Raw genomic sequence first — 20,792 nt, 5'->3', positions numbered from 1 at the left:
CAACCCACCCTATCAGGGGATGCTAATGCTGATCTCTCTAACCCACTTTCAGAGCCCCTGACGTACTGATGGCCTGGCAAACGCCACCTAATTTTGTAAAACTATATGTAGGATTACAGGGGGGTGATACACAGGACTCAAGTTGTTAACCCATTTCACTCATGTTTGATTTCTGCTGAGATTGTCAAAAGCCTGATTCTGCTTGGAGTTTTACCATTGACTTCAATGGGAGCAGACTTAGCGTTGGAAAGTCCCTCAACCTTTGCTTCCATGTGCAAAATGAGCTGCATAAGTGACTTGATTTTGTTAACTGACGGGTTGTGATCCCTTAGGAGGGAGGCGAAAGGGATAAGCGGTGTGAATAATAAAGCTGAAACGTTAGCTTCATAATTTGATTTTTTTAAAAACTGACATGAACGGAAAGCCTCATGGTCAAAAAAAAGAACCATTCAATTAAAATAAAAAAGCAAACACCGGAATCATGTTGGGGCTGCTGCATCAAATATAAATTTTGACCTTTCGGGAGTCGGTCAACTTATATGTAAGCAAAGCTGTAAAGATGCAAGTCACATAACTTTGACCATTCTAGAAACCTTTGCACAAATACTGCTGTTGTGAGGTGAGGATTGCTTGTACTCTGCACTCTGGGAAGATACAGAAGTAACTTGGGCAGTCAGAGATACTAGTCTTGTCTTTTAGCTAAGCGTTATCGTTTCAAAGTAGCTTGTGCATTTGTGTCTCTTGACCAGAAACACTGCCCCTTTAAACAGCTGGGGTTAAAAACCAGCCACTGATTGTGCTGGCTCTCTTGCCTATGAAATATGTAAGAGTATGTGTGTCTTGATGTGTGTGTGTGTGTGTCTTGAATGCCAATGCGATTTTACAACAAATAAGGAAAACAAATGTGGTCTCTGGTCCTATAGAGAAAACTCTGTGATATTTTCCCAGTGGATTTGCTAGTCAAATTAAATGAGATCTTTTTGGCTGGAGAAATTATACAAGCGTTGCCAAAGCATAAGAAAAAAAGACCGACCCCTTGGGTTTCTGTCAGAGATGGTACAGTCTGCCCAGAACAGGGCTACGTGTGGGATTTGATACCCCCTGCTTTCCTTTGTCAGTCAGCTGTGTAGAGTAAACTGAGTAGGAAATAGCTTTATGGAGAAGGCTGCATATCTGTGTGGCAGCAGGACCTTGATTTCTGCAGGATAGCACGTCTCCTGTCTGGGGAAATTCACTATATAGTTAGCAGATGGGACTTTTACAGGGTACTCCACTTAGGTGTTTGGCTTTTTAAAGAAATCCTTATAAAACAGATATGGCCCTATACTCGGTACTCCACAGTCATCAACGTCAATTGCTGAGGGAGAGAGAGCTTGTGATGTATTTTGGTTTATCAAGACTTCCCTGGAAGTGCTAGTTGATGTGATAATGGAGTTTGTAATTACTCTGCGTTAACATGGAATGGGTCCCCTCGGGGGTGATTCCTAATAATCTGTTGGAATATACTTCTTTAATTTGATTCATTTGGGCATCAAGGACCCTTCCCCCCTCCCGCAGCTGCTCCATAAAAATAAAACAAGGAGCACAAACATCACTCCAGACTGCAGAGCAAATCCTGAGCTACAATAGAGATTCTTATCTAATGCAAATAGCATGAAATCCCAAGGAAAGCAGGGAGTGATAGTGTCTCTTTTAAGCATCATCAAAAAGCTTCCTGGGCCAACAGCTTTAATTATTTCATATGCACACACGCAGAAAAATTCATCTACTTGGCTGACTTCTTGCTAGGAGAGATTGAATGGATGTCAAAAGATGCCTTCCTCCCGCCTCTTGATGGTGATCCATTAAATTTCTGTCAAGTTGCACGTCTCTCACGTAGTCTGTGAAGCCAAGTTATTGCAGACGGCTTAATGGGCAGAGCCACCCACTTTACAAGAGGGGGGGTGTGCATGGAATATTTGAGGTTGCATGGCTGGTACTTTTCTTTTCCTTCATCCTAGCTCAACATGCATGTGTACCTGCATATATTTTGTGTGCGTGTGTGTGTACAATTATATACCTAATATGTGTATACTGTGTGTGTTGTGCGCATGCAAGCAATTCTGTGGTGTCAACTCCCAGACTACATACCGACACACGCACCCACCATGCTGAAGAGCACCATAGAAATGCTATATGCACTAATTTTACCAAAGTGTTTTTATCTCTCTCTCTCTCTATAAATCTGTGTGCACATATGCATATATATATTTATAAAATATATGCATTGTAGAAAAGTCTAGACAGGTATATTACACACACCTTTTTTGCAGCCCCTCCTAACCCAGTGTCATTCTGTTGTTTGTCGTGATCTTGCAGCTTGTATTCTTGCAGTCTGTTTGGCATAAACTAACAGTCTTTATTTAGATAGTAAAAATAAAAATTGATTGGGGAGATTTTCTATTTTAAACTCAGGTTGGTAGTAGCAGGAGATCCCCCCACTCACGCAGTTTGGTGAATATCATGGTACATTGGGAAATGTTTGCACTGATTTTTGTGCTTCTAAAGATCCTCGCTGAATCCTCTTTACAGTTGGAACTTGTTTTTGGTTACACTGAAATATGTATTATTTTTAGTGGAGGCCAGAAAGGATTAGCTGAATCTTTGGTTCATTTTATGTGCTCCATGGTTTGCACCTTTCCAGGTTTTTCATTCATTTCCCGTAAATGTCACTGAAAGACTCCCACTGACTTTGGTAGACTTTAGATCAGGTTCTTAACAAGGAAGCGCACATACAATTCCCAGCTGCTACTTCTCTTTAGGAGACTCTCCCCAATCCTGAGTTTATAGACCTTCCTTAAAATGCATCTGATGGAAAAATTTCCAAATGAAGATGCTCAGCTCCTGCAACTCCCATTAAAGTCAGTGGGAGCAGTGTGTGTGCTCAGACTCCAGCACCTCTGAGGATCAGACCCTCAGATTTGCAGGTTTGCCTGTGTGTATGTGCATGCTCATCCTTACAGGGTCAGATTTAATTAACTGGAGTATAAGAATAATGAAATATTTAGTGGAGCGAACAGTCCAGTTCCCTTCTCTGTTCAAGTATCTGTTTATTTTTAATGTCGAGCACGCTTGGCAAAACTCCTCTTGGCTCAGCGTTGTGGATCTTTTTTCTGCTGTGGGGGAAGGGAGCAAATTAAGTTTCTTCTTTCATCTCTCACCCTCTCTAGCCAATGGTGAGACTTCAGCAGTGCTGGTGTGAGTGTAGAGATGGGGAAACACCTGCAATGCTGCCCTGAGGTCTGGGATTGGGGATCTCTTGTAGGGAGACCAGATGTCCCGATTTTATAGGGACAGTCCCTATTTTTGGGTCTTTTTCTTGTATAGGCTTCTATTACCCCCTGTCCCAATTTTTCACACTTGCTGTCTGGTCACCCTAATCTCTTGTAATAGCTGCAACCCAGCTCTGATTTGGTGAGCTCAAATGGGAAAGTTGGGGGAACTCTTCTTTAATCCTGCCCTGCAGACCCCAGAGTCGAGATGGTAATTCAGGAGAGCAAGGCTGAACAGACCCGCCAATTAATTTTTCTTTTCAGATTTGCTTTAGCATTTTACTGGAGTCTTTTAAGACCTGCTTAATTTTTTTTTCCTTAGCACAAGAAAAACTTGTGTGTAGGTTTTTTTTTTTTTAATTAAAGTTAACCATTCTATCATTCTTGGATTTTTTTTCAGTGTTGACCCCCTATTGGCTAAGATCCAGTCCTCTGTTAGCTATATCAGGCACTGGCAAGAGGAATGACTCAAGGATATAATCGGTCTTTTTCATTGTTGCTATAATTTTGTACCAGGCTGTTCTTTTTCCAATAGCTTTAGGGGTTTTTTTGGATGCAAGGCGGTAGAAATCTGTCCTGATCTAGATGCACAGGAATTTACATAGACACTGAAAGGAATCTACACCCCTTAAATTTGGCTGCGGCTCCCAAATCTAGTTTGAGACAAGTCCCATCCCCCTTCCCTTTCAGCAGTCTGCCTCTTGCTTGCACTATCCAAAACTATTGGTGGAGCTCAGCAAATCACATGATCCAGATTGATCTGATGCAGCCAGATGAGATCGGAGTCCTGTTTATCGCGTGCACAATACTCAGCTTCATTCTGTGTGGTTATTACGTTTATTTTTGTTGCTGTAATCACAAAAGACATTCGCTCCTTGCATGCCATTCTGATGAGGCTGACAAACTAGGCAGAACTATCAGTGTGTAAGGAATGGAGGGAAAATGTCCGTGAAAGGCTTGTGTGTAAAAATGACGACTGCAGATAGCTTCACTCTGAGTTGTCTGGGTGACTCTTACTTAGGCTCTTTTTATGCTTAGCATGAAGACCAGGAGGTTTTGCATGTGCGATGCCAAGTAGCATTAAGGAACGCAACTATAATCCAGATTCTGTTATGCCATCAATGACAGCTGTCATCCTTTCTTGCATTTTTCTGTACTTGGTGTAAGTGTCAGTCCTTTCCCTTGAGGTTTAGGAGCATGTCCTGTGAGTTTCTCTTCCCTTGTGGAGCAGCGGGACTCTTTCTAAAGACCTTGTTGGGGGTGGAGATGTCTAAATATGAGAGAAATTTGGCTCAGAATTCTTGCTACTTTTTGGTCATGTAATTAGGTTAAAAGAGGAGGGATCTTTATTTTAACAATTAACCTGCTGCTGTGTCAGTGCTTTTACTAATCTCCTCTCTGAACTGAATTTCAATCCATTGACACAGGTCAGGCTTTAAATTTTAAAAAGTACCTGCTTCAAAATAGCTTTATATACATGTGGTAAGCGGTGGAGGCTGTAATGGACCATTTCATTCTTAAATGTCACTTTCTGAATGGCCACAGCTCCGCAGCTAATGTGTATCATTCTATTTCTGTCCTTTTTCAAGCTCAAGGGGGTGGTCAGTTGCATGTTTGTGTTCACTTAAAAGCTGTTACTCATTCTAAGAAAGCTGGTTGGAAGGGACTGTCCAGTGGGTTTATAGCCCTTCTCTTTCAGGGCTTTAGAGACCTTCAGTCAGGTCTGCAAGTTTAAGTGCAGCAGTCACATCTTAGTCTTTCATGGATTTTTTTCCGCATCTAATTTGGATCTCTTCCTGAGCACAGACAGACAGGACTAGAATGGGCAGGGCGGTTCTGCAGGACCCAATGGAGGTGTATTTGCTAAGTGGGGAAAGAAGTCTGAGCAAGGCCTGCCCTATGCCTAGGTCTGGCTAGTGTTGCTGTGCCTTGCATTTGTGAGCACCAGTTTTGCACTCTGTTACAGGAGTGAAGTAACTAAAGGCCATTTCAGTGAGAAAGTCACTTGCAGTGAAGCACGTTTACACTTCCCCGTGTCCCTGGGATGTTCAGGACACCGTGCTCCCAAGCACCTCGTTGTGAAAGGACTTCAAGAACACTTGAGTCTTGTGGGAGTGGAGTAAGGAAGCAAAGTCACAAAGTGGGGACTGGGAGTGGTTTAACTTGACCTCATCCGCCTGCAAGTTGATGCTGTAATCACCCAACTCCCGAATGCCTGTGCGCGATGCCATCTTGGCAGTGGCGGCAGCAGCAGAGAGCATTAGCCAGGTGCCAGTTCTGCTCGGGCATGTGTGATCCGTGAACTCCTTGCTGCTACGGCAGGCCTAGAAATGAAGTTGGCACCAGTTGGACCAGCTTTAGTCAGTGCCTTTTGAATCCCAGTGAACTACCCACTTGTATAGAAGACGGTCTAGATTGCTGGAAAGTCATATGCAGGAGGTGGCCCGTTAAACTCCCGAAGAGCTCGGACACTGAGTAACGCTTCTGGGAACCAGGATCTGAGGAGAAATATCTTGTGTTTCAAACCAGCAAACCAAACATAATGAATCATACCATTGTAGCCTGAATTCCCCTAGCTCTTTATTGAAGTAGTCCACCAGTGTCCCTGTGAGGTGGGGGAGGTATTATTGTCCTCATTTTATAAATGGGGAAACTGAGGCACAGAGAGGTGACGTGACTTGACCAAGGTCATGCAGGAAGCCTGTGGTAGAGCTGGGTGTCGAGCCATGTCTCCTAATCTTGAGCTTCATCTGTAAGACTGTCTGCCTTCCCTCCCGGTACGTCAGTGCTTAGGAGAAGAGGGGTGCATTCATAGTCAGTTAACGATTTCCACCTCCCGTGCCCTGTAGGTCACAGAGGTGATGTTTCAAGTATTGCTTGGTTTCGTCAGGCCACTGCATCAGGCTTCGTTACCCAGTGACCCCAGAGCTGTCTGCTGCCTGTCTCTGCTCAGTCTGACGTGTTCATTCAGCAGATCCTGTTGCAAAAATGAGTCAGCAAATTTGCAGACTTGAGGCTTCAGTGCCTGGCGCCAGTTGTTCGGATGGGGAGAAGGAAGACTAAAGAGGGAGGTATTAGATTTCCTCCTGCTGTCGATGCACTGAGGGGATGTTGGAGCAGTAGTAAGCGCCCTGATGCCTGCTTTGTCAAACCTCGCAGGGATGATGCTGAGGGATTATAATGGCTGCTTGTGTGTTTTCTCCCCTCATTGTAGCCTGCGGGCCGCAGCTTACCAATTCCCCCACTGTGATCGTTATGGTTGGCCTTCCAGCTCGGGGGAAGACTTATATCTCCAAGAAGCTGACTCGCTACCTCAATTGGATTGGCGTCCCAACAAAAGGTGAGGCCCCAGCCCAGCCGTTCCTGCTAGAAGATATGTGCCCTGGTCCACTGGGGACGTGCCTGTGGAGTTAAACACTCCAGTGGATTGAGCCTGGCAGGATCTCCCTCTTCCGTATCCATCTGGGAGAGAGATCCTTGGGAGAGGATCCTGACTGCATGGTGGCTTCTGCCTGCCCCCTACCCCTGCCATTGATGAGAGGCTACAGAGATGTTAATTTTTCGCCGAGGGGGCCAAGCCCATTTGGTTTTTTTATTGAAAGGGCTTGTATGAGGGATTTCCCAAAGCCTTTTGCGCCTTCTCCTCCAAGGGTGAATCTGGCTCTCGGATTTGTCCAGAGAGTGTGGGCACTTGCCAGAAGCTCCTTGCAGTGGGCTGCTGGGCTCAGCCATGTTTGACACCCTTGTGGCTGGGATCCCTGGAGAATGTCTGCTGGAGATGCTGTTTTCGTAGTGCGGGTGTTAGAGAGAGAGAAAGGGTTAACCCTTTTCCTGCTAGTCTCTGGATGGATTCCCGTACATGCTGTCGTGCTCCTCCTGGAGCCTGCTGAGCTGTGTATGGGACATACCAGCTGTCCCCTTTCCAATGCTGTACTCACTGCCTGCCTTCACCTTGCAGTTTTCAACGTGGGAGAGTATCGCCGGGAGGCGGTGAAGCATTACAGCTCCTATGACTTCTTCCGCCCCGACAACGAGGAGGGCATGAATGTCCGGAAGTAAGTTTGCTGTTGTCTTGTTCCGTTAAGCCGCCCGTTCTCTTTGAGCCAAAATTTGCTGTAAATTAGAGGTAACCCTTCCCCCTGATTTGAAGGGAATTTCTCTGGAGTTAGAGCAGTGTAACTGGAAGCACGGACCGACCCGGTCTCTTAACATTTCCCCTGCTGCCTCACCCCCACCCAGCTTCTCTGTCGGTTTCTCATTCAGGGCTTAGGCCCAGATCCTGAAAGGGATTTAGGCACCAGTTCCCTTTGATGATCTGAGACTTCGGGCCTGATTTTTTCAGAAGTGCTGAGCACCCACAGCTCCCTTTGACGTTAGCTAAACTTTTGAGGGGGCTCCGCACTTGTGAAAAGTGAGCCCTGAGAGAATCGTCCTTGGAGCCCAGGGATTCCCCCGCCCCAGGCCAGGCTATTGACATTCCTGGTTTGGGGTTCTGTGGTGAGAAAGCGGAGTGCAGCTCCCTCTTAGCTTGTCAGAGCCACCAGAAAGTGCAAGGCCACCCACTGTCCATTGAGGTGTTGAATAATATTTAGCCTGCAGAGTGGCTGCATGTTCACAGAGCGCTATAGCTGTTATCTAACCAGGTGCTCACAGGAAGTCAGGATTGGGGTCCCCATCTGCAAAATGGGCAAACCTCATGGATGTGAAGCCGCTTGCCGGTGGCCTCGCGGTAAATGCCAGAACAGGGGCTTTTGGCTGCACAGCTCCGGACCGTCAATCAGGGGATGTCAGTTCTTGCACATACCAGGAGTTGTGGGTTGTGGGAAGGTTAGGAGGAGTTGGAACTTTAAGGCTTCTTCTTTAGGACCAATCCACTGGGTCTTACAAGCATCTCTAATTACTTAAGAAACACATCTCTCTCTTCCTCTGCTGCAGACAATGTGCCTTAGCCGCCTTGAGAGACGTCAAGTTGTACCTGTCGGAGGAAGGTGGCCAGATCGCGGTAAGTTCAGATAGGGGTCTGCTAGTTGAAACAAGAGGCCTCTTTCCGTCCTCAAAATACTCCCTTGTCAGTGTGTGCTGAGACAGTCCCCCAGTGAAACTCCATCCTGCGGCCCGTTTTCTACACACTGGAACAGTGCCTTGGGGAAGAGGCCGTTCCCATCATTACAGGACTTCAGATTCTGTTTTCCTTAGATGCTCCCATCACCACAGTGTCGAGAGCCTCACAAACCTGAACAAAGTCTTCCTCACAGCCTCCCTATGAGTATTCTACCTGCTGCCTGTAGGGTGAAAACAGGCTGAGGAATTAAGTGATTTGACCAAGGCTACAAAGGAAGTTTGTGGTGGGAGAGCCAGGAACTGAACCCACAACTTCAGTGCCTTAAGACCATCCTTCCTTGCACACTCCATTAAATCCACAGGATCCCTTTTGCTCCCTTACTTGCCTTCTGGAGGTTTTTACTGCCATGGTTTTGTTCTAAGATAGAAAGGCTTAGAACTGAATACTGCCTGAAGTGATGAATTTATTACTTTTTTTTTCTGATTCTAAACCCCAGCAAATATATTGTCAAACAATATTCCCCTCTTCCCCTCCCCCGAGAGCTATTTAAATGTCCCCTGAAGATGACCGCCCTGGCATTTTTATTGTATAGGTTTTTGATGCTACCAACACAACAAGGGAGAGAAGAGGAATGGTCTTAAACTTTGCCAAAGAAAATGGGTTCAAGGTCAGTATACACCAGACTTTTATCTATCTAAGGTACTTACATGGCCTGCGTTACCATAGTATCTGAGTATCTCTCAGGCCTCACAACACCCCTTTGAGATGGGGAAGTGCTGTTTTACAGATGGGAAAACAGAGGCACAGAGAGACTTAGGCCCTAGGCCCAGGTCCTCAATTGAAGGTATTTAGTTGCCTAACTTGGGAGTGAGGAGTCTAAATACCTTTGAGGATCTGGGCTTAAGTGCCCAGGGTCACACAGGAAGTCTGTGGTGAAGCAGGGAATTGACCCTGGGTTTCCAGAGCCCAGGTTAGTGGGAACCAAGCATAAGAACATTTCTACCCTACTCCCCCCTAAGATCTCCAAGCCAAGGAGAATAAAATAGATGAGCTGGTGAGAGGGGAAACTTTCTGCCATATGGTGGATTAGAAAATAGTTTTGAAACAGTCTATTCCGAATTGCATGGAGTGGTTAGAGGAGACATCAGGCTGGATGTAATAAACTCCGTATGTTTCACTTCCAATCTTCAACTGGCGTTTGCTTTGTCTTCCAGGTGTTCTTCATTGAATCTGTTTGCAATGACCCATCCGTGGTTGCCACCAATGTTATGGTGAGAATGGAAAGCTATTAACTATTTCTGAATCCTGTATGTGCACAGATTGTATTTGACCCTAGCTGGGGATCAGCTTATTGTACTTCAGCGGCACTGGGATAATTTACACCAGCTGAGGATCTTTAGTTTTTACCTGTCTCGGGGCAGAAAGTGTGTAAAGACTATCTGGCACCAGCCACTTCAGGACTGTGCAAAAGAGTTTGAATACAGCCGTCACTTTCAATCTTTTCTGTGCTCCCCAGTCCCCGTTCTTTTAATATGTACTGCCATACCCCAGCTTTTGAACAGTTTCTTGGAGGAAGCCCTGCAGTGTGCCAGGACCCCTCCCCGCCATGGGGGTCTCACTGTTCCTTCAGGGTAGGCCACACTGCTTCACGGCCTCCTAGACTGAGCTACTGGGCTCCAGCAGCCCTGCTCTGCTCAGCAAGTCCAACGGAGGTAGACTCCTGGTAGAGACGTGTATTCTCTTCAAGGACTAATGCACCCCAGCTGGTATTTGCAGTGCCACCCCCAAACAGCATTTTCAAAACAGAGCAGGGTTTATTAGTCAAGTGGAACACAACATTGGAAGTCCTTAGGTTAGAACAGAGAAATGAAGGTTAAAGGGTAGTCCATCCTGGTCAAGCCACAATTCACCAGCCAAGCTCTGGTGAACTCCATTTTCAAGCTCTTTCTCTCGTTGACTTCCTTCCTCAGTCCATTCCAAGCCCCGAGCTTCTTCCAGAAGCCATCTCTTATCCCCTGTTGGTCATGTCTGTCCTTTGTTCTCCAGGCAGGATCATGCTGAGTTCACAACCCCCCTGGCCGGAGCTTCCTGCTGGTGAGACTCACGTTATGAGTCACTGGAGCTTGCATTGTGTTTCTGGACCCCTTGTAGATCTGGGCTGGTTTCAGCCAGTTTCTTAATGACTCTAATTGTTCTACCCAGACAGAGGTGACACACATCTATATTTTGTAGTCTGCCCTGAGAGCGAACTTAATCCTTTTCCCACTACTTGGTAGCAATCCAAAGTATGGGGGAAACTGAGGCACACGTATGACTTATAAAAATATTACAAAATATTGCCACTTTGTCACAATAACTTAATAACAAATGTGCTTAAGTGGCTGGATTATAAATCCTGTTTTCAAAAATGACCTTGAAGCCCAAATCTCAGTGAAAGTCAGTGGGACTTAGGCTCCTAAGTCACTTCTGTGCTTTTTGAAAACTTTACTCAAGGTCTGCTATTAAACAGATGCACAAGAAAAGACAGTAACCAGGCCTCACTATGCACGTTTTTTTAGCTAGGGAAGAAACATTAATGGCATGCAACTTCCTTCTTGAGAAACTGTCTTTCTGATGTATTGCCCTGCCTGTGTCAGAAGAGGTGACCCCCTGTCTTAGGGTTGGCCAGAGCAGAGAGGGGCTTTTTTTTTGTTTCTTTAATGAAAATTCACTTTCCCTGCTAACCTGTTACCAGGCACTGTTCCAACTGCCAATCTTATCTCCAGTTATACATCACAACTTTCCAAGTCGTTTTACAGCACCTCAGACGCCATTGGCTGGATGCCGAGAGTTCATATGGTGTTTGTTCCTAGGTGACAAGGTTTTAGGGCACGGGTTTGTCTTGTATTGGTGTCTGGTGTCACCACAGATGAAGATGACTCATATCTCCCCTTTCCATAGAATTCCCTTAATGGTACTAGCTACCTACGCAGTGTTGAGTTACATCCAGACAGATAAGGGTGCACCTGGGAACATCCTACACTTGAATGGGGTCCATCTTGTCACCCTCATACAAGCACAGCTCCTGTGAAGAAGTTGAATGGGAGTTTGGTCTCCATGGGCAAAACCTTGGAGCGGACCAGATTTCTCTCTCTCTATCCTAACTCTTGATTTGGTTATTTCCCTTCTTATCTCTATGGATAGCATACACCTTATTTTACACAAATCAATAACTTCCCTTCAAGTTAATTAATGAGGACGTGATTGGAGATAAAATTGGCTCCTACGTGTATGTCAGTTTCTGCTTCACCGGACATTACAGATTAACAGTGTGTTAGTGCTCAGGTGCCATATAAGAAAATAAATTGCAATAATGACAGCAACGACACAAGGCCCTGATCCTGCAAACAGTTCTGCACACACTTAACTTTACTTGCATGAGGTGTTGCATTGGCTTCCATATTACTGACATGTGTAAGCCATTGTAGGGTCAGCGAGTTTGATGTAATTGCAACACCAACACTGTTAGCTGCAATGCCAAAGCCTGGTGCTGCAGCATCAGAAACGTAGAGTAAATGTTGGATGATAACATTGTGGCCTTACAGCATGTGCCATCCAAGGATCCTAAAGCAATTCACAAATGCTAATTAATGAGGCCAGGGGGAGGAAGTAAAGTACTATTACCTCCGTTACGCAGGTGGGGAAACCGAGGCACAGAACATTTACATTATTTATAATGCACTAGGTATTCATGGATTAGGACCCCATTCTGCTCCGTGCTGTACAACTATCTTGCCTAAGGTCACTTGCTTCCCATGTTCCACTCTAACCACGTAGACATCACTGGTTCTCTTTACAAGTAGTTGGATGGTATATTTTTTTCCCTTAGTATGGGTGTGTTCAGCCAACTTGTTAGGCAGCTGTGACTGTCACCGGACTCGCTTCTCTTTTCTTGGCAACAAAATATTGAGGCTAAATCACTGAGAAACACTTGAGCTAGCTAACCTTTGATTCTGAGAGGAAATGGTAACCCAAGATACATGCTGCAGCCACGCATTTACCCATCTTACACTTACCATTAGTTCTTACTTCTTTTATAATGTCAAAATTACAGCTGTAAGTGGACTCTTTGTACGTGACTCTTGAAAGGCTTGACACCTGATATTAGAACAGCCTGATTGTTCCAAGACATATCGTGTTTGCACTGTCATTGACTGAGGTACTAGCTTTTGTCTGTACAGAAAGCTTTCTGATGACTCACTGGTTTGCTTTCTGTGTTTCTGCAGGAAGTTAAATTGTCCAGCCCAGATTATAGGGACTGCAACTCTGCTGATGCCATGGAAGACTTTATGAAGAGAATCAATTGTTACCAGGCCAGTTACCAGCCGCTTGACCCAGATAACTATGACAGGTAAGGGGTTTTTTTTTTTTTGAAAGAGCTTGGCTTGGAGGTGTTTTGTCTTGGAAGAAAAGGGTAATAAAATATAGATCTGTATTTCAGTGTCTGTTTGAAAAAGTGAATTTATTAGAAGAGAGGTGGGCAAACTACGGCCCGCAGGCCACATTCGGCCTGCAGGACTGTCCTGCCTGGCCCCTGAGCTCCTGGCCCAGGAGGCTAGCCCCCCGGCCCCTCCCCAGCAGCCATGCCGGCAGGTGCTGGGCAGTACTCTGGGCTGCGGGGCTGCCCCTCATGCAGGGCAGCGCGGCAGCGTGTCTGGCTCCGGCCGGGCAGTGCGGTGGCCAGACATGCTGCTCTGAGCGGCATGGTAATAGGGCTGGGGCCGGGGGGTTGGATAAGGGGCAGGGAGTCCCAGGGGGCAGTCAGGGGACAGGGGGCAGTTGGGGGGGGCGGTCGGGGGATGGGGCGGTTGACTAGGACAGAGGTTCGGGGGGGGGGGCAGTCAGGGGACAGGGAGCAGGGGGGTTAGGTGGAGGTGGGGTCCCGGGGGGCAGTTAAGGGTGGGAGGTCCTGGGAAGGGGCTGTCGGGGGACAAGGAGCAGGGTGGGGGGGTTGGATGGGTTGGGGGTTTTGAGGGGGGCAGACAGGGGGTGGGAAGTGGGAGGGGGCAGATAGGGGCCAGGGGCCAGTCTGTTTGGGGAGGCACAGCCTTCTCTACCCGGCCCTTCATATAGTTTCACGCCCGGATGTGGCCCTCGGGCCAAAAAGTTTGCCCACCCCTGTATTACAATAAAATAAGAGCGAGCCCCAAGCTCTCATTCTAAACTCAAGCCTCTGTTGGAGAACCAAGAAGATGTGGGCTTTTTCACCATCTTTTATGCCTTGTGGCTCCAGCATGGAACCAGAGGACCAGAACATCCTGCGGAACTTTTTACATGCAATTTCTGGGCCGACCAGAAGCAGCATGTGCTGATCTTTTGAGGCTTTCAGGCTGGTTTCCAGACCCAAGAACTTTGGAGGGGCAGCTGAGATTTGGGGTACTTCTGTGAACCTTTTGACATTATCCCAAAAGCTCTGTAACATTGCGAGCCCTGGGAGGGAGCCGTCCCCTACCGTAATCAACTCTCCAGCCAGAGCAGACACCCAGGAGGCCTTAGTCATCCTAAGTGACTCTGGATAGAGTCAGTCAGATAAATATTGCAGTGCTACAGTATTTATCTCCTCTGCATCTCCATTTGGGAACACTTTTTTTACCATGAGTAACTCCTTCATCATCCTATGACTTTCTGCACCTGGCGTGGGGCAGCAGGTGGCTTTCTCTGGGCCTTCAGGGTTTCAGTGTAGTCAATCATTCAGTGTGTGCTGTCAATCTCAGCTGTCCCGAGGTGTGAAAGCCACATGGGGGATGCTGTCTCATCCCAGATCTCTCGTACAATGGAGGCTTGTGCTAGCTACCAGCCGTGGGCCTGGAGTCAGAATAATCTTATTTAATCTTTTTTTAATGGAACAAGGAAAATGGAGATCACCTGGCCAGTCTCAATGTAGCAGTGGTTTCAAAGGAAAGCCTTACAGCCACCATGAAATACCCCTGCAGCAAATCCTTTTAACATGGGGATTATATCCCCTTGACATTTATTCTCGAGAGTTGCCTTTGATTCATGTTTCCACTGCTCCTTACTGTGGTTTCCACAGGGATGTGTCTCTGATCAAAGTGATTGACGTTGGCCGGAGGTTCCTGGTGAACAGGGTCCAGGATCACATCCAGAGCAGGATTGTCTATTACCTAATGAACATCCACGTCCAGCCGCGCACCATTTATCTCTGTCGACACGGCGAGAGTGAATTCAACCTCAAAGGGAGGATTGGAGGCGACTGTGGACTCTCCAATAGGGGCAAGAAGGTAGGGGAACAATATCCCTCTTGTATTTGGGCAGGTGGGAGCAAGTCCCTGGTTGTGTAATATGCCGTGTATGAGACAAGGTGGCATCAGATATATATACTTGGTGTAGGCCTGAATGCGTCTTCCGAATTTGGCAACATTTCAGTGCACTACTGGCACCTAAATGAGCTCCTCTGAAATCAGGGGTAATTAAGCAGGGCCATCTGGAAGCCCTGGGTAACAGAGGTTCAGTAACCACCCTCTGTGTTTTATCTCCTTTAGTTTGCCAGCGCATTGAACAAATTTGTTGAGGAGCAGAACCTGAAGGACCTCAAAATCTGGACCAGCCAACTCAAGAGGACAATCCAAACGGCGGAAGCCCTCAAGCTGCCCTATGAACAGTGGAAGGCGCTCAACGAAATTGATGCTGTAAGCATCTTAACTGGCTTACTAATTGCCGACTCTCACTGAGCGGAGCAGTGAGGGCGCTGGCCTTCCACCTCTGCCCAAATGTCACAGTGGAAGCGAGGTTTGCCCGCTCCAACACACTGTGACCTGGCCAGCTCGGCTGGTTTTGTCCAGGAGAGGCCTGGAGCTGTAATAGCGAGCATGGGAAGGGGAGGGCCAGGACCGAGGTGCGGTGGAAGTGCTAAGTGGGGGAAGCTGACTCCGTGCCTAGCTCTGACAGCCATTGCTGACATTTCCCAAGCAGTGACGTCAAACCTCTCCAGAGACGTAAAGAGGCAATAGTGTTTCCCGGCCTGGTTTTGGTAGCAAATGCGGTGCTGCCAAAGAGCTTGTTAGCTTTTGTCTCTAACCTACTGGTTTAACATTGCTGCCACCTGGGGCCACTGTACGGCTGAATTCTTAGGGGCTCAAGTGCAGTTTATTTCCTGAGTGCAGGAGAAGGGTTTGCTGTAAGGCTGCCTGGTACCTGCATTGGCTGGCACCTGCAGCTCTGTTGTCTGAAGCCCAGTAAATAACCTTGGGGGATGTCTTGTTCCCGCAGGGTGTATGTGAAGAGATGACTTACGAAGAGATCAAGGCGCAGCACCCGGAGGAATATGCTTTACGCGATCAGGACAAGTACTATTACCGCTACCCTTCTGGAGAGGTATGTCTGCAGAGAAACCCTCTGGGACGTGACTGGTCTAAAATGCCAGATACTTTCCTATCATACCCGTATACCCTTCTGCACTGCATCCAACCTAGAGGGCAGAAAAGGAATGCATCAGTCTAGGACTGCTGAGTACTTTGAGTCAAAGTGGTAACTAGATGTGAGCGCTGACCCCATCTGGGCGCTTGTCAAATTTTAATGGGAGGGTTCTGATACCTTCGTCAAGTTGTTGGATGGTCCCGTTGATTTCAACAAGACCGCTCGAGGCATAAGGTGCTGCTTAACCTGAGCAAAGGTATCTGAATCTGGCCCTATATTTAATGTAAAATAGAACCTTCCATCCCAAAGGAGTTCTCTTTACTGCCCTGCCCTAAGGCACCCTCCTGAGGCTGATGGTAGCATTTCTCCAGAGCTCTCTGCTGGCTGGGGCAGTGAGCTGATGGTACATTTTTAGCGGGTGATGAAGGGATTTGTGTTCATTGACATGGGAGTTTAGTTCAGTGCTATGGAATAAAGATAAAGATGTATGAGGAATATCCACCAGTTCCTGGAAAAATACAGGCTTGTGGATTTCAAAGTTATGGAATAGTGATGTGCGTAATATTGACTGTAGGGGCTAAAATTCCCACCAGCCACCACTCTTGTTTCTGTTCTCCAGAGTATATGGCTCTTGTAGAAAAACAAGCTTCTGAAACATAGATATTTATTATCCTCGAAAACTCCATGTAGCTTAATAAACCCTTCCAGTATCCAGTGCAGATATGAAAGCAGAAGTCTGTCTGTTGCTGAGGTTCTTTCTCCTCCCAGCTAATACCAGAGCAGAGAATTGACCTTGTGTTTAGTGTTCTGTCATGAGATGTGGCGTGTTCATTTTAGAGAACTGCTGAAATTACGTGGAAGGGGTGGCTAATGGGCCATAGAGCCTTTTGCCACAAGTTCACCTGTTCAAATCCATATTACTCGTGACTGAAAGTCAATTCCTAGTGGGTAGATGGCCACCATGCTGGCAGTCTCTGCGGAGAAGCCAAGGACCAGATGTTCCACTGAGCCAAAACTATCTCCTGATTCGTAGAGGGTGGTCCCTATCATTCAGAGTTAAAACAGGTTGGCGGTGTGGGGGATCTCGCACTGTCTCTGCCTCCTGTACTCTGACTAGATGGAAGAGCTCAGTCTGCAAGGCTGTTTGATTTAGAACCTTTCACCAAAGCTAAATTCATTTTTGAGCTGAGAGATGTCCGTGGTTCAGAACAGATCTGCTTAAGCAGAAGGGCACAAACTCCAGGCAAACTCTCGCTGGCATTGTGGAAAGGTTGGGTGGATCTCAAATGATGGTGGTGATTCTTCCGTATAGTAGGAGAGGAGGGTTGTGAATATATGTCTAGTTTAAAAGAATCCAGTAGGAGAAGGAAACACCTCTTATTACAGACCTCATGTAAAGCATCATTTCAACAGTGTTCCAGCTGCTTTTGTCCTGTAAGCCATGGATACAGCTCCAAACTCCAGGAGCTTTGGGGGTTTCACTTGGTTTAAAGCATGAACTCAGTAGATGGATCAAAACGGTGGCTTTGCTTTTGACTCCTTGTAATTCCTGACTGTGCTCTGTGAATTTATCTCTCGCTCTACTTATTTTGCAGTCATACCAAGATCTGGTGCAGCGCCTGGAGCCAGTCATCATGGAGCTGGAGAGGCAGGAGAACGTCCTTGTGATCTGTCACCAGGCTGTGATGCGGTGCCTTCTGGCTTATTTCCTAGACAAGAGCGCGGGTATGTGACACACACCCCGGCAGTCTTATCCGGAGGCAGTTGGGTCCCATGTTGCTTTCGGCTGCTCTACATTGGGATGCCAGGGGAGGGCGGATGGGGGTATTTTACAGAAGCTCAGAGAGAAAGGGATTCCTTGCACACACTCCTCCAAGGAGTTCTCGAAGTTGGATGGTGCTGGGAGTGCTGCTTGGTGCACACAGTTCTGTGTCTGGGCCATGTGACGCTCATGGTATTTTATGTGGAATTGCACCAGCCTGAAGCCCCTGCTGTATCATGCGGTGGGCTGGTCACTGAGAGTGTAGGACCTCTCCTATGCTGCTGGTCCCTGCTCCAGCTTCTGGGCTGCTGCAGTGTCATTCCTCTGAACATCTTTTGGAACCCTGGCACCACCAAGTGAGCTCCAGGGTCGGCCTGAGGAGTCCCCAAGTTGCCGAGGAGGGGGCATTCAGTCTCCCAGTCCGGCCTACTGCTGAAGTGGGAGGTTGGAACTAGCCAGGGGCGTTGGGCCAGCTGTAGAGAGGAGCCCTGGGTGGACCCTTGTTTTGCCTGTGCTTCGGGTGACCTAGGCAGTGTGCTAAGTTATACACGGGGAGGGGGGAGAGGAGTCCCACCGGCCTCTAACGAGTTGGTCCATACGTATACAAACAACATTTGCAGAGGGGACTCTGCCACTTGTGCTGTCACTAACCTCCCCTCCCCCCCTTGTTTGCCGTTCCTCCAGCTGAAATGCCCTACCTGAAATGCCCCCTTCACACGGTGCTGAAGCTGACACCTGTGGCCTATGGTAAGTGGAATGTTTTCCCTTGGCGTGCTGGCTAGCGCGGTTGGGTGAAGTGTTTGCTGATGGTTACACCTTGGTTCAGGCTAGATTGTAGGCTCTTTGGGGCAGGACTGGAGCGCTCTTCCTGTGTGTTTGTGCACTGCCTAGCCCAGTGGGTCCCTGATCCTAACGGAGACCTTTGGGCTCTACCCTAAAGAAACGAGGAACCATCAATTGCTCACGGTCTCTTGCTCCTCACTGCAGGTTGCCGAGTGGAGTCCATCTGTCTGAACGTCGAAGCGGTGAACACCCACAGAGACCAGACAGAGGTGAGTTGTGGTTTGCTTTAGATCTCTGTCACTCTCTCTCCTTCCTCCTAATGTTAGCCGGCAACAAGGACTTCAAGAGGGGCTGGGGTTGGGGATCGCTGGGCTGGGCACCATGAGCAGCTGTTTGAGAACTGGCTGCAGGAGTTGCGGCAGATGAGGAGGCTTCAGAAATTAAAGACCCTAAAACCCCCAACCTGCCTTCAGGTGCTTCCCCTCCATTCTAGGGCCCTGATCCCAAGCGCACTGAAGTCAATGGACAGAACTTCCATCGGGCTTTGGATCAGGCCCTCTGACAGCCAATGAGCCTAGACTGATAAATGCCTGAGGAGGAGGCAGGGAATGATTTCTGCAGTGCCGTAGTTAGGGCCAGAGCCATCAGGCCACGTTCCTCGTTAAGCAGAAGGGGTGAGTGCGTTGTATGCTTGTGGAGGGCTAGGGAAGAGGAAGGAAAAATGTTAGCAGTCTCCTTTGGAGAGTGAGATTAATGTGCTGTGGGCATGTAAGCTAAGCAGGGTTAAGCCTGGTCAGTACGTGGCTAGGAGACCTCCAAGGAACATGTAGGTGCTCTGAGCAGTGGTGCTGATGATTTAGGAGACAGCATACTTCCATGGTGTTGGCACTGAAGGCATGCTCCAGCATGGTGTTCGGGGGTGTTGTGCTGATAGATCCAATTTAAATTGTCCCCCTTTCAGGTGGCTCTTTTTTTCTTCTTCACTTCCTGTCCTAAACTGCATCGTAGGGTTGCCAGAAGTCAGCCTTTCCCGCCTAGAGGTGGCTGCGTAGTCGGCAATGGGTGAAGCAATTCCTGGCTGGGTAGCGTAGATCAAGAGCTTCTGAATCCTGTGACAGCTGCTGTATTGTAGCAATGGGTTCTGCAGCAATAACAAGAGCTAGGCTGTGGTGATAACATAAAGCTAGACAAGCACAAATTGCTCTGGTTATTCTCCTAATATGCTGCATGGGTAGCTGTCCCTCCCTTTCACACGGGAAGTGTGGGCAGTTCCAGGAAGCGCAACATCCCCTAGGTGAGCATAAGCTCTTTGAAGTGGAACTTCGCTGGCTGTTCTGTCCAGTTGCTGAATCAATCGCTCTCATTGGCTAGACTCGCGCCCGCCTGTGCTTCTTGCTTTTGTGCTCCCCTCTTGCCTATCTGCTTGGGTCAGCAGGAAAGATCTTGAGAAGGAGACAGAAGAGCCTTCCTGTTCTAGTCAATTATCGCTGCAAGTCATGGCCTTTTCTGCATAGAACCAGAAGGGTTCAGAGTGTAGGGTTTTTTCCCTTGGAACGTCTCTCCTGGCCTTTGTGTTGCACTTGGTGATCAGGGACATTAATGCATCAAACATGCACCATGTATGTAGATGGTTTTTTTTTTTTTTTTTGGGCGGGGAAATAGAGGAGAATTTAAAATTGCTTTTTTTCATAACTTTCGCCTTCTTTCTTTTTGTCTTTGTCTCGCTCTAATTTAGGAAGCAAAGAAGGGACCTAACCCGCTCATGAGACGTAATAGTGTTACCCCTCTAGCGAGCCCAGAGCCCACCAAAAAACCGCGCATCAACAGCTTTGACGAGCATGTGGCTTCTTCTGCTGCTGCCCTGCCAGTCTGTATGCCCCAAGAGGTGCCCACGCAGCTGCCTGGACAAGTTAGTCGAATTCTTCTTCTTCTCTTTATTGTTGTTCGCTTCTTGTCGCTTATTAATCAAAGGAGCAGTCTTTGATTATTTTAATTATGCTGCTGTCTTCGAGCTGCGTTTAGTTAGTTTACCACCAGCGCCCTCCCTTCTATTAAAAGCACCTAAAATTAACTCGCTCTTCAGTCTCTTGCTTCTTGGGACCCTTAGAAGCCCAGGAAAATCCAAATCCAGACTGAACTGAAAATCCAAAATCCAGCTGTGTTGTTGAAATGTAGTATTTGTCTCTGGCCCCATTCAAGTGCCTCTGAACTCAGCTACTGTGCAAGCTTCTAAATGGGTGCCTGGTGCTGGTTTGCCCACTCCCATTCCAGATTGTTCATTGGCCTCTCCAAGCCTTCCTTCTCTGGGATCTAGCTGTCCCTTACTAGGTTGGAGTTTCGTTCTAGGTGCTGCAATAAAGGAATAATTCTTGACATTATCTTAATAATGACCTCTGGGAACCTATACCCTGGCCGCACCTGCTTCCCTTCCCATCGCTCTCCCAGGAACCCCAGCCTAGCT

At 47.5% G+C, this 20,792-nt stretch overlaps 1 protein-coding gene across 7 annotated transcripts in view; it reads left to right on the top strand.

The window, feature by feature from the left end:
* The window catches only part of PFKFB3 (6-phosphofructo-2-kinase/fructose-2,6-biphosphatase 3), a 72,113-nt gene that overhangs the window by 43,175 nt on the left and 8,146 nt on the right, over positions 1–20,792 (top strand). For 4 of the 7 annotated variants that reach the window (XM_037889355.2, XM_043520726.1, XM_037889353.2 and 1 more), the window contains exons 2-14: positions 6,526–6,651; positions 7,270–7,366; positions 8,247–8,313; positions 8,966–9,040; positions 9,588–9,644; positions 12,639–12,763; positions 14,444–14,651; positions 14,913–15,059; positions 15,640–15,744; positions 17,382–17,511; positions 18,233–18,295; positions 18,536–18,600; positions 20,067–20,240. In XM_037889355.2, coding sequence (XP_037745283.1) covers positions 6,526–6,651; positions 7,270–7,366; positions 8,247–8,313; positions 8,966–9,040; positions 9,588–9,644; positions 12,639–12,763; positions 14,444–14,651; positions 14,913–15,059; positions 15,640–15,744; positions 17,382–17,511; positions 18,233–18,295; positions 18,536–18,600; positions 20,067–20,240 — 1,439 coding nt within the window. Of the gene's footprint in view, positions 1–6,525; positions 6,652–7,269; positions 7,367–8,246; positions 8,314–8,965; positions 9,041–9,587; positions 9,645–12,638; positions 12,764–14,443; positions 14,652–14,912; positions 15,060–15,639; positions 15,745–17,381; positions 17,512–18,232; positions 18,296–18,535; positions 18,601–20,066; positions 20,331–20,792 lie in introns of those variants that run through there. The other 3 variants (XM_043520733.1, XM_037889356.2, XM_043520709.1) reach the window with 2 other exon arrangements.

This window comes from Chelonia mydas, chromosome 1, assembly GCF_015237465.2.
Source record: "Chelonia mydas isolate rCheMyd1 chromosome 1, rCheMyd1.pri.v2, whole genome shotgun sequence".
NCBI lineage: Eukaryota > Metazoa > Chordata > Testudines > Cheloniidae > Chelonia > Chelonia mydas.
Note: the sequence above shows the minus strand (reverse complement) of the source record. Positions and strands in the feature narration are given on the sequence as shown.